Source organism: Agelaius phoeniceus, chromosome 8, assembly GCF_051311805.1.
Source record: "Agelaius phoeniceus isolate bAgePho1 chromosome 8, bAgePho1.hap1, whole genome shotgun sequence".
Lineage (NCBI taxonomy): Eukaryota > Metazoa > Chordata > Aves > Passeriformes > Icteridae > Agelaius > Agelaius phoeniceus.
Genome location: NC_135272.1, coordinates 28,619,354 through 28,632,668, shown reverse-complemented (window position 1 = coordinate 28,632,668; position 13,315 = coordinate 28,619,354). Strand labels below are relative to the sequence as shown.

Here is a 13,315-nt window from a genome sequence, read left to right as displayed (position 1 = left end):
CAAGGCTTTAGGGTGAAACTGATCCTATTCCATATATTACTGTCCAAAAACCTAAAGGGTTTGGTGTGCCACACTTGGGGCCCCTATGACAGGATTCACCCCTGAAAGATGCCAGAAACCTGGAGCTCTGCAAATCCTGTGTCAGTGTCTGTACTCCTGCAGTGCTGAGGGAGAGCTTTGCTCTGGGTGAGGTGGAGAGGGGTTTTGGGTGAGGAAACAGGCTCTGTACATCACCAATGTCTTGGAGAGTGATGGTGTAAATAGAGTCAGAGAGCTCCAAGGAATCCTCACCTGTTGGGGGGCTGGCTCAGCTGGGGGGTCAAGGGCCAGAAACAAGGGCTGACTCAGGTTCTAGCAGTCCTTGGTACCCTGTTAGCTGTGGCTGTGCCACCACCCTGGAGGAGGGTGCACCACCACTGGTGCACACCATGGACCATGGCTGTGCCACCACCCTGGAGGGGGACAGATGTCAGTTTCATGTCACATGAAGCCTTGGCCCTGTGTGCTGCTCCTGCCGAGGGCTGGGCAGATCCTCTCGGGAAAGGAGGAACAGCCAGTCCTAATGTCAACAGAGGCCTCTTGTGCAGCGATGCTGTGTCAAGAAGAGGAATGGGTCCCTCCTCCTCCGCCCATTCATCTGGCAGCCGGGGCTGGCGTGCTGCCAAGCCAGGCTGCTTTGGAAACATTTCATTGAGGAGGCAGCTGAGCCTAGGAAAACAGAATGAAAATATACAGAGGGATCACTGTTGTTAGGCAAAATAAATGCAGGCGGCTGCATTTTTGTCCCCCAAGTCCAGCCCAGCCGGGCCCCTCTGGCTTTTCTGGGGTCAGGGTGGCTGCTGCTGCCTGGGGGTGGCAGCCATCTATCTCCATTGTGGGTTAGGAGCTGGGGAATGGGACCTGGAGAGGTCATCCGTGGCTTTGGCCCGCTTGCTGATGACCCTGATGAAGAGGCCCAGATTCATTTTGGTGTAGCGTTGCCCAAGGAGATGGGACAGAGCAGAGAAACAGCAGCAGGGATGAGCCAGCAGCAGGGACTTGTGGTCCCTGCATGGCCACCAGTGCAGGGGGGTTGATGGAAGTGATGCAGGGGCTGCAGAAGTGAGTCAGATTTTGGCCACATTCATTCCCATCTCCTTCTTCAGCATCAACCATGGGACCAGGCTGGGCAGGACAGAGTCCAATCCCTGGTTTTCAAAGCCCAGTTGCTTGGCATGCCCCATCTTCTGTCTGCTGGCAGAGGGAGAGCAGAGTCATCCCAAAGCAGTCCCCAGGGACAGAGGGTGGAGGTGCTTCTGAGCAAAGCTGCATACAACAGGTTTGCCTCTCCTGTTGTTTCCTCCTGTAACCTCTCTCCTTCCTCCAAAGGCCTTCAAGTCACTCCATGGCCATTTGTTGACCTACAAGGGACACATCCCAGCTCTCTCCCTCCCTCCTGGTGGGTCCAGAGTGATTTGGGGGATGCAGAGCTGGAGCCCCAGCCCCATAGGATACCAAGGCTCTCACCCCTGCATGGCTTTCTGTGGCATCACCTCCTCTCTTTGTCTGCCCAGCACAGTCTTGTTCTGTTACTTACAGCTTAGATCAGGAGGTTGAAAGAGCCCAGTGTGAGCAGAAAAAGCCCAACCCACACTCTGGGAGAGACACATCTCACCAGGCCAGCTCATGCGTGGATTTGCAGGCAGGTGCCCAGGACTGAGACTGGATCTTGCCCTGGTCCTTGTGTTTGTAGGAACTTTGCTGAGATTCAGGGTCCCCTCTGCCCTCCTGCCAGGAAAGCAGACAGCAAGATAATCCTTTTCTGCCGTGTGAGGGGTGATTTGCCGTGTGTCTCTCCACAAGCTGCTCCTGGAAACAGGTTAGCCGTGATGCTGGGCTCCCAAATCCCACTGCTGAGAGCAGCCTGGGATGATGGCAGATGTGACAATGATGGCACTCACTGCACCTGAGGAACCACAGCTTTGTAAAGCTGCCAAAATGCCTGACTCCAACTTCCCGCCTGGACCCTGTGATCCACTTGTGTTCCAAAGCCAGGGCAGACCCCATACTAAAGGCTAACAGAAGCATTGTTTACCCCTTGTTTTTCCCATCATTTATTCATACTCTTGTAGCCTGAAAAAATGATCCCCCATTTATTTTAGCATCCCTAATGAAGGGGAAAGAACTTCAGTGGCTGAATGGGGGAGGTGGTGGCCCAAGAGGGTTGTTTTCTGCTGAGCTCAGCCCTGAGACAGCCAGCCTGGCTGGGGTGGACATCTCTCCAGTGCGGGCCTGAGTAACTTTCTGGAGCATCCTGTGCTTGTAGACTCCATGCTGGAGAGGTGGCTGTTCCTCCTGGAAGCCAAGGTCTTCACCCAGCAGCTGCTCTGTGCTTAATTGCTGTCTACACAGCAAATGCATTTGCTGGAAGGGTGCTGAAATCTTCGTGGCAAGACAGAAGCTCAGCATGTTGCTAATCTTACAGGGGCTGGGGGAAGGCAGCCCTGGCAAGCCAGGGATGTAACATCATGTGTGAGGGAAAGGGAACAACAGTTTCTCACAACCAGAAATTTCTGTCTGGGTACAAGGGGGTGTCTGAGTCTGCATCATCCCAGCCTGAGCAACCACAGGGACACACAGGCAAGTAGAGCTGTTCCTGGATTGACATGAGGGTTAGAACAGCCATCCCAGTCCTGATCTTGGAATTCAGCCTGTGCTTGGAGAGGAGAGATGGTACTTTTAGTCCTTGCATTTCTCTTTTGAGTACACAGACAATTGCAGTCACACCTGAAGGAGGTCTTTGAGCTTGTCAGTTCTGGAAAGTTTCATAAAATAACTGGCTGGCTAGCAAAAAGCCACTTTATTAGAGTCCCTGCTGGAAGAGGAGCACAGCAATAATTCAGCGCTAATGAATCAGTGGAGAATCCACAGGGGATTTGAACAGTTTGACAGCAAAAAGCTCCAACTCCAGTCTGTGCTTTGTTGGAGACCTTACTAGGCACTGGAAAATCTAAAAATGGTGCTAAACTCCATGGGCAACCAAATCAAGGTGTCCCTCCTCTTGCTTGCAAAGCCAAATATTTCATAAGACAATGCTCTCTGTCTCGTCCTGGACATTGGATCCATGGGGGTGCTAAGGGATAATTGTCCTGGCCAATAGATTCCTCTGCTCTCAAATGCATTAAGGCAGAGGAACTGCAGTTACTCCCTGTATCCTTTCCCTTCTGCCTCTGCTCTGAACAGCATCAGCAACATAGGAAAGGCAGAAACAGCCTCACTTCCAGTGAGCACTGTACAACGGGGGCTGTAGCAGGGCTGCTGATAAGCCTGCCTTTGGCTGCTTCGGAGCAGCAAATCCTCTGGATGGCTGGAGCAGGAGCTTGGTGTCTGCCTGCACTCTATCCTGTTCCTTTCCCATCATTAATTGCCCATAAAGCTTCTTCTGCCCTTGTGTACCTTCATCTGTCACCACAGGACTTCCCTGGTGCTCCCTGGGCCTTGCAAAGCCCTGCTGTCATCTCTAAAGGCTTTGCAGTGTCACTCGTGTTAGTGAGAACACAACATTGACTGGTGGGAGTCACAGCAATGTCAAAGCAGCATGGGAGCATCCAGGAGAGGGGAGGATGCCCAGAGAAAGGCAGTCTTTCAGCTGAGGATGGAGTTTGGGCATGATGGGGAGAGAGGAGAGCAGCTACATGGAGGTGTGCAGGTGGGAGCAGCCAAGGCGGTGACATCCCCTTGGGCTGAGATGTGGCACCAGCCACCACTAACCTTGACTGCCATAAAACAAAGCACAGCTGCTGGGAAGCCCACAGAGGCATCTCCTCATCAGCCTTGTCCTTTCTCCTTTTTATAGTCCTTGAATTTAGTTTCTAGGAAGATGAAAGCGGTTTTCTTACTCCACAGCACCTTCACCTTAAAGCTGGACTTCTGATTGAGCTGGCACCCAAAAAATTTCTGAAGATATTGCATTGCATTGCATTGCTGCCTGACTGTGGTCTAGGGCCCTTGGGGGTCCAGCCCCTTGGTCAGTCAATTTTCTAGCCAGGGACTCAAAATAAAATACATCCTGGAGCCAGCAGGAGAAATCAGCACTTGATGGATAACACCCGTGATGAGGCCAGAAGGGCTGGAGTTGGTGGGTTGCAGCACAGGCAGAGCCTGACCAAACAGTCCTGAAAACAGGAGGGGAACCAGGGCTGCCAGTGGCTCAGCAAATGGCTGGGCTCAGGAAAGCGTGCAGTGAATTATTGATGTACCTGGTTCCAGGCTCTGAATGAGCAGCATCAGGGGCTGGGCTGGAGGCTGACATTTTGCATCCTTCCCCAGGGAGAAGAGGTTTGTCCATGTTCCCTGGGAGGAGGAGAGCTCTCCCCCTTGCAAAATCAAGGCAGTGATGAAAGGCACAGGGAAATATGGGGAGGAATGGGGAGCAACAAATGTTCTGAATGAAGAGAGAGAGGAAAAATAGATTGGTTTTTCTTTGAAATAACATGCTAACCCCCCAGAGACAGGCTGGCCAGCCACTGCACCAACCTTGCTTTGATTTGAGTCTGGATTATATGTTTTATGCAATGAAAAGTCAGCTTATTGGTAATGAATAACATCCCTGCTTGGTCTGAAGTCTAAACTCCTTTTATTGGCACTGTCTGGGGACGACGTAAGTAAGGACACTCAAGGTTGTCACTAGGTGAGCTCTGCAGCGGCTGGTGACCGAGGGACCAGACAAGCTGGGGTGCCACATCCCAGCTCTCATGCAGCCTCACCCTCTGCCCGAGCAGCCCTGGCAGCTGCAGGGAGACACAGGTACCAGCAGAAATTCTGTGACACCAGAGCCCACAGCTTTCAGCAGCAGAAAAAGCTTGAGATGGCCAGACTGTTCTCTGCCAGGAAGGTGTGCTCCACCTTGGGCCAGGAGGGTGCTTTGGGATGGCCCTGTGAGGTCCCTCTGTGCAGCCAGGGAGGGGCAGAGGTGGACAAAGCCCTTCTTTATCGCCCCAGGACCTGTCACCACAACAGTAAGCAGAGGTGATGGACAAAATGCCATGCTTCTGTGGCAAGTGCTTCCTGTTGCAGCAAACTCTTCAAGAGAGCAAAATGGCCTTCAGGGTTAAAGAAATGGGGATGTGATTCCTGGGGAAAATCTGTGCGTAAACAAATCTGTGTGCAGCTGCTGCCCCAGGCCAGTCCCTGCCACTGCTAGCGCTCATTACTTTGAACAAGACCAACAGCAGCAAGGAACACCTCAGCCTTCAAGGAAAACCTCTTCCTGACCCTCATCGATTAGCTTGTGGCTTACTCTCTAAAATGGAGATTTCTCATTGCAGTAGCTCTGCCTGCTCTCACCACCTGCCTGAGACCTGATTCCTTCCCTCCGTGTCCTGCAGAGGAGACCTTGGGCTTGGAGGTATCTCGTGGCAGAGCAAAGGCGCATAATTATTTCCTGTTCCCTAATTGCATCGCCCTGTTATTCCAGGAAATGTACTCTTGCTCTGTCAGTAAGAATAAATAGGAGATCTCTGCAACAAGGGAGTAACCGGTAATGGTTTAGATGTGACTGAACTGCAGATAGGAAGGAATTGGTCTTGGATTCTCAAAGCACTGAGAATAATAGCAAGAAAACTGAACTCGGAGAGCTGTGAGCTCTGCTCTTCCTCAGAGGTTTGTCACTTAAATTTAGACAGGACACAAAACCAGGAATGTATTTCTGGCGAAAATCTTGGAATGGTGTCCTGCTGGACGCAGCAGCAAAGTGATGGCAGGCTGTAGAGGCCCAGAGAAGTGGACTTCAGTTGCCACAGCCCTCCCCCCATCAGCCCCACGCTGTGCTGGTCCCAGGGGCGCTGCCATCACCCTTGGCTGAAAGCAGAGGCCGGTGAGGAGTCAGCTCCCTGGATTTTGGGATGCCGACTCAGGCAGTATGTGCTGAATATATTCATATGTCCCTTTAATGTAATCCCACCTGAGAGCACAAGAGAGCTCCTGGAAGCCAGTAGTACCTGTTTTTCATCTCCTCCCCCAAAGGCCGTGTGTACTAAAGGACCTGGTGGTTCCTGTGCTCGAGGACCCTGCTATGATGCGTGGGACAAGCATCTTCACTACAGGGCTTTAAAATAAAAAGCAAACCCTGATGTCCATGGAAGGGCAGGGCACTGTTGTCTGCTCTGCTACTCGATGTAAAGCCGTAGGTGAATTACGGGTGAGGCTGGGTGTTGATATGTGGGTCAGACTGGGCGCCTGAACCGGGCACGCAGCAGGAGCAGTGCCGATCCCGCCGACACCCCGCGGGAGCGCTGCCACCTCCATGGAGCGCCGCCGTGCCCCTTTGTCCCGCTGGCTCAGCGCAGGCTCCTGGCGCTCGGATGGCTGCGCCAGCCCCTCACCCACCAGCGCCGTGGGGACCCTCAGCCGCGGGTCCTTCCTCTCCGCGTCCCTTGCGTGTCCCCCTCCCGCCTGGGGACACGGCCAGGAGGACAGCGGGCTGTGCCCAGGGCCGTGCCCTCACCACCCATACGGCAGCCGGGCAGGTGCCACAGGCGGCGGTGCCCCGACGGGCGGCGAGGGCGGGCGGGGGGCTGCGGAGCGTCCCGCCCCGGCGGGGCCGGCTCCAGGCCGGCGGGACCACCCCCCCCGGTCCCCGCCCTCTCCTCCTCCTCCTCGGCGTCTCTCCTCCCCTCGCCCGGCTCAGTCGGTCGCAGCCATGGCGGAGGGAGGAGAGGGAGAGGAGCTGCTCCGCCCGCCGCTGCCCGCCGGCGCCCCGGGCCCCAAGCGCTTGTGCTCCCGGGCCTGCCCGGCGGGGGGCACCGGGGCCGTGCACCCCCGTCCCGGAGCCGCGGGGGCCGGCTCGGCGGGGCCGGGCGCGGGGGCCAGCGGGGCCCCTCCGGCGCTGCCCGGCTGCTGCCCCGCGGCGGCGGCGGGACCGGCGGGGGCCGCGGGGCCGGCGGCGGCGGCGGCGGGGCAGGGGGGCGCCGGCGGGGGCGGCGGGACCGGCAGCCTGCTGCAGCCCGAGTCGCTGCTGGACGCGGCGGCCAAGCGGGTGGCGGGGAGCTGGGCCTTCGAGCGGGTGGAGGGCCGCTTCCAGCGCATCCCCGAGCCCGTCCAGCGCCGCATCGTCTACTGGAGCTTCCCCCGCAGCGAGCGGCAGATCTGCATGTACTCCAGCTTCCAGCCCGGCCGCGCCGCCGCCGCCGCCTCCCCCGCCAGCGCCGCCGCGGGGGGACCCTCGGCCGCCGCCGCCCCCGCCCCGGCCGGCGAGGAGAGCCCCGCCGCCGGGCCCCCGCCGCCCGCCGCCCCCGCCGCGCCGCAGGGCGAGGGGCTGCCCTTCCGCCGCGGCATCCGCCTGCTGGAGACCGGCGCGGTGGACAACGTGCTGCAAGTCGGTGAGTGCCGGGACGGGGCCCCCGGGGGCTCGTCTGTGTCCGTCCCCGTCCTCGTCCCCTCCTCCCCATCCCCTCCTGCACTTAAGCCTTTTGTCTGGCGCGGTTGTGGTTTGACAGGAAAATCCTGCCCCGGGGGCAGGGACTGCCGTGCGCTCCTTCGGGAAGATGCCGGCTTGGGGTTTGAGGGGGTGGGAGGGCGAGGGTGACCTCCCCCCGCCTCCTGGGGTGCGTCTGCCCGGCGGTCACTGGCAGCTGCCCGCAGCTTGGACGCCGTCCGTCCAGTCCGAGGGGGAAAATAAAGACCACCCCTCTTCGCCCCCCCTTCCCCCCGCGAAGTGCCCGTCGGGGGGTTGTATGGAGGGCACGCAGCCCTGCTGCCCTCCCCGACCCCTCAGCCGCTGTCCCTCTCACGCCTGAGCACCCCCACCCGCGCTCCCACGGGGGTCCTGTCCTTTCCACCGGGAGATGGGCTTACAAACATAATGCATCTCTCCAACAGCTCCGAGCGTTCTTCTTTGTCCTCTCCATCAGGGGCTTTCCCTGCTTGGAACATCTCTAGGGGTGGCATCAGCCCCCGCTTTCCTCTTCGCAGCCCCTGCAGGGCACGTCCAGCGGGGCCGGCTCGGGGGGAGCGAAGGGAGCGGCGGGGGTGACAAGTTGGGTGGACCCGCGGGTAGCACCGGTGACCTGGCGTGATGCGCGTGTCGGGGACGGATGCGCACGGCCTTCTCACGCTCGTTCGGTGTCGAAGGGGCCGTGGGAATGACGATGGGAATAATGGCATCGTGTTTTCTCTCCATGGGCAGGTGGCTTTTGTGTGCGCTGGCGGAGGGGGATTGCCGGAGAGGAAATGTTCCTCTTCCCCTGTCCTTCTAGCTCCTGTCCCCATCTGAAATCCGCATATATTTAAAGAGAAACAAATTGGGGTGTTTTACATAGAATAAGCCGCTCCTCGTTGTTATTGGAAGGGATTGAAATGCGCGTTCCCATTAAAATGACATTAGGCGAGAATTTGTTTTGCAAATGCGAAATGTAAATTCATTTTGTGCCAGGGTATGGCGTGAATGAGTGAAGGGAGGGTGGTTTTTGTTGTAAGGAATGGGTAGTTCGCTCTGTTTATTTAAAGAGCCGTTCTTCCTTTTGGGGAAAAAAAAGCTGCTTAAAAAAATAATAAAAATCCCATTTGGTACAGTTTGCATTCAGAAGAGCATTATCAAAACATTTCCCATTTGAGATGTGAGAATAGGAGGCAGCAGAAGAATTCTCCTCCCACCTCTGAGGACATGCAGTGAAAATTCCTGAAGCACAAAAGGTTTTTCTCTGAGGATATGATTACAGCCTTTTTTTTGGCGTGAATTAATATTTTGTAAGGGCTGCGTTAAGATGATTAATTATTCTGTTTAAAATACTGTGAAACTCAAAACCAAATTATTTTTTAGAAGGAGAGGAGTAGCTCTTCAGGAACTTTAAAATTAGGGGGGAGGGAAGATAATAGCTTGCTGAGGGTGATGTTTTAATGACCTGCCCACCAAGGTGTGGATGCAGTGAGCTGGTGTGGGAGTGGGAGACAGAGGTGACGGTTGTCTAAACCCAGGACTGGTTCAGTACAAAGGAATTTTCTTTTAAAATCAGTTTTTAAATTTATTTGTCTTTGGAACATAGCTTTGATGAGCCTTTATCCAATTCTGTGAAGGATGTGGGTGAGCACTGGGGTCAGATGCATGCAGGACACGAAGCAGAGCAGTCCCATCCCAAAACCATGTCCAGTGCTGGTATCCAGCATCCCATCTGCCCCGTCTCCCTGCGCTTCCTGCTGCTGCTCTGGGTGAGCCAGAGAACAGAGAGGATGGTCCTGGCTCTGGTGTTTCATGTCCCCCCTGACAAGTCTAAACCATCTCCCCGGCTTTGAAACCAGAGCTCGTGCTCATTGTCCTCGGAGCCGTCAGCTTTTTAGATGAAGCAGCACGTTCTGGAAGCGCTCGCCGCAAAGTCGGTGGGTGATTTATCTCCTGTTTCCACAGCCCAAAAGGGGCGTGTGGGATGCTCGCCATGGGAATTTGCCTTTAGAGCTGGCGGGGGGAAGGTTTGGGTCTTGGCTGTAGTGTGGCTCTTCTTCACATGGCAGTGGGTGGGTGACGTGGGGTCAGACACCTCTGTTTTTGTCCCAGGAGCAGCCACGTCACAGCCTTGCAGCCCTGAGCTGGAGGAGGAAAATTTACATCAAACAAAAGGCTGTGAAGGGCTGTGTGTTTATAGACGGGAGGCAAGGCTGAGATGTCCTCCGCCAACTTTCCACATCCATCCTGTGGATGCCTCTGTAAGGTGAGGTGGAAGAGCTCCAGCCACCAGAGACACAAACACTTTGTGGCTGTGTGTGTTTGCAATTAAGATAGGAACTTGGGAACCATTATGTCTTGGGAAAAAATAAAAACTCCAACCCTGGCTTCCTTGATGCTCTCCAGCAGTAAATCAAAACTACTGTTCCCCTCTAAGGATCCCTTTAACGGACACCACTGGCTCCCGGTGCCATGACCTGAGGTTTGCACAGTTGAGATTTTCTGTTAATAAAGTTCAGATGTTTATACAGTTGTGTTTCTGACTCAGACCTGTGAAAAAAATAGGGACAGTACAGATGTGAAATTCCTTCTCTGTGTGGTTGGAAAAATCCTTTTGAAAAATTGACAGACAAAATCCAGGAGGAATGACCTTCTGGTAATGGAGGATAGTGTGGAGGGGTGAGGGTTGTGCTTATGGGCACAAAGTGCTTCAGGCTCAGGCTCCTTCGTGCTTATAAAGCTGGCAGGTCTGAAAAAAATATATATGCCACATTATCAACCAATAATTCCTTCATGCTTAGTAAAACTTAAACGAGGCTTAAACCCTGATCTCACTGGAGTCATTAAATTGATTTTTTTTTTCCCCTGCTCAAAGAAAGATCTTGGATGTTGAACACAGGCATCTTTGTCTTCTTAAAAACTGCTTTATTATTATGTGTACAGATCCCGTCTTTGTGTGTGTGTGGTGTGTGGGTTTTTTTTCTTTTAATTTTTAGACAAATGACAAAAGCATGCAGGAAAGGAATGCAGAAATGCCAGGCTTAATATAAAGCATGCAACTGCACTGCATGCTGGGAATCCTAAAGGATACAAAACCTTTAACGACAGCGGTTAATTTTTAACAAGTTCACTTGCATAAATATTTATGAACAAAAGTTTTTACACTTTTATCTCTTGGGTTTTTGGAGAGAGAAAAGACCTTTGGTGGATTTTGACAGTAAGCTGTGATCTGGCAGAACAAATTCATGTTTCTCTCCTGTGCTCCCCAGTATGGTATAATATGGTTTGCCCTTGAGTGGTCTCGGATGCTGATGGGTGGGCAAGTGTCCCGGGTAGTTTTAGGGGGGAATTCTGCCTTCTCATTGGTTTTACAATGACTTAGGAGAGGAAGCATCGAGCTTTGTGTTGTTCTTTGGATTGTAACCAGCCGCTTAGGAACCTACACGGTATGTGCTCCTTAGCCACAGATAAGCCTTTGTGCCCCGATGGGAAGGTATGCGGTCCAGCCATAAGTACATAGGCAGAATTTACTTTTGCTGTTAGAATAACAATGAAGCAGGGCTTTAAAATGCTCTGGCTTTGTAAACACTTGGAGGGAGCCTGTTTCTTTCAAACCTGCAATTAATTCTGGATATTTTATCTGATGCTTTGCAGGTCAGTCATGAGTACCTTCCCATGTTTCCTTGTCTGGTATCTATGCTGGTCATGTAGGTGCTGGGGTTTTTTTAACCTTGCTTCAACAGCCTTCTGACTGGGCAGAGGTTAAGCAAGACCTGATACCTGTAAGTGATAGCTGTAAATGCATTTTAATTGGAGGAGTTCAGATTTGGAAGCTTTTTATTACACTTCAGTTTTCAGCTTGTATTTGTCTATGTTTGTAATGATGCCTGTTGAAATTTAGCTTCAGAGGTAAAAATACTGATGATTTCCAATGTGGTTGAAACCACTTCTGGCTTTTTTTTTCCAAACTATTTTTAGGTTTTAAGCTTCTTTTTTTCTTTTCCCCTAGAAATGCTCACTTTTAGGCAAGCGTTTGGTTTCCTGCCCCTGTGACGTGGTATGGAGCAGAGTATAAATTTATATCCAGTGGTGTGTTGCTTTATAGAGCTGTTTATTTTGGGGAAAACACTTTGATGGGGCTCTCTAGGGCGAATTGTGGTTGCTTTTGTTTTGTGTAAAGATTGGTCTCCTCCTGGGTCTGGGTTTAAAGCTGTATCCGGCAGGAGCAGGTTTGGAAGGAACGCCATGGGTTGTGAAAGGTTTTTTCAGGTTAAATCCTGGTGTCCTGTGTCTGAGTGCTGCTGAGGGAGTTTAATTTTTCTGTATCCTTTTAGTTTTTGTGTGGGATGCTTGTTGTACAACATGTATCCAATTTGCTAATTAATTTTTACTTTGTTTTTCTTTATGGGTAGATTACTCGATCCTACCCTATGTATTAAAATACTTTAAACCACATAAAAGGAGCTGGCAGAAGTTCATTAGCCCTATCATGATGGAAACTCTTGTACATTTTAAATATACATTAAGCTCTTTAGGTTTCTAATTATTTTTTTCTTAACATATATAATTAAAACAAAGTATTATTAGGCGTTAGAACTTACGATCTGTTTATTGCTGCTCCCTCATAGGTGAGATGTTTCTTGAGCCTGTTCTGGACTGTATTATAGAAACTGAAAAAGAAGATGATGAAAACCACCAGAGTTTCTTGCTGGTAGTGCAGGGAGAGCTGGGATGACAGCTGGAATTTTAACCTTTTATTTTAAGCAGATTTATTTATTGGCTTTTGAGTCCTTTTCAAAGAGTATAAACAGATCCTCTGAGGCTGGGATGTCTTTTGAACTAGGTGGTTAATTAAATGATACTAACTTAGAGGCCAGAAAAATAAAGCACAAGAAATAAAATATTTAGTGTTGGCTTTAAGAATAAATAGGTTTGAAACATTTTTCAGGGTATGAGTCCTAGTTTCTGACTTCTGAGCTGGCAGTAGGAGTTTGTTCTCAGCTCACCTGTGCTTTATAAAGCTTAGTCTTGAGCTTCCAAGTTGCGTGTCATTCACAGCAGATTTTCATTTTGCTCACATCTAGGGAGAATATTTTAGGAAATATTTAACAGTGCTAAAACTGCAATAACATAAACCACATGTGCCTGCTTGCTTTGTTTTTGAAGCTTTGTGTGAGGGAATGTGCTTTGCTGTTATTTGACGCTCGCTTTGATGTTAGATGTTTTATGATTAGTCCCTCAAACCTCAGATAGGACTTTTGGAAAACTTAAATGAGCTTGTCTGTCTGATAGCTCTGTAAAGTCACATTCAGCTGTGAATTGTCTTGTGTTGTGTCAGCTTTTAATTTTCTTTGAAAAGAAAAAAGTTTTTAAAAAATAATCTTGGTAGTATTAGGATGGAAGAGTTTGAGGGCTTATGTATTTCTTTGGCATATACTGGAACCTTGCCCTGGAGGAGGACCTGGTTCCTGGGGGAGATGGAGTCCTTGGTGGTTCTGAGGTTATGTCCTGCTCTCCTTTCCCAGTGAGAGACCTGCTCCCCTCTGGGGTTAGCTCAGATGAACAGCATGGCCAACTTGTGCTTGCAGTTGTTTTTCAGGGGTTTTTCATTTAGGTGACACGGACAGCTTTGTGTTTAGTAGTGATGTTGGTTTTCTCCTGCTGCTCTTGAGGCTGGGAGTAGCTCATGTGGGTGAGGAGCTGGGCATGGTTTTTTAGGGGAGCAGAAGCATCTCTTCACCCTCTCAAGGTGGCCAGGCTTGGGGATTCTCAGTGTGAGGCCAAGGCTTGTTGCTGCATGGTGCTACTTTGTGCGTGAAGTGAGTGAAGGTTCTTCTGGGGCTGGGGGGGTTGTGCTGTTTCTCCCAGGGGTGTGAGGCTTTGACTTTGTTCTTCTGCCAT

The 13,315-nt window shown here is 51.8% G+C and overlaps 1 protein-coding gene across 1 annotated transcript in view; it reads left to right on the top strand.

Annotated features, from left to right (window-relative positions):
- The first annotated feature begins 6,678 nt into the window (after positions 1-6,678).
- ZSWIM5 (zinc finger SWIM-type containing 5) overlaps positions 6,679-13,315 on the top strand; it is a 97,060-nt gene continuing 90,423 nt past the window's right edge. The window contains exon 1 of the mRNA XM_077182451.1: positions 6,679-7,358. Within this exon, the coding sequence (XP_077038566.1) occupies positions 6,680-7,358 (679 nt within the window). The 5' untranslated portion in view covers position 6,679. The remainder of the gene's footprint in view (positions 7,359-13,315) is intronic.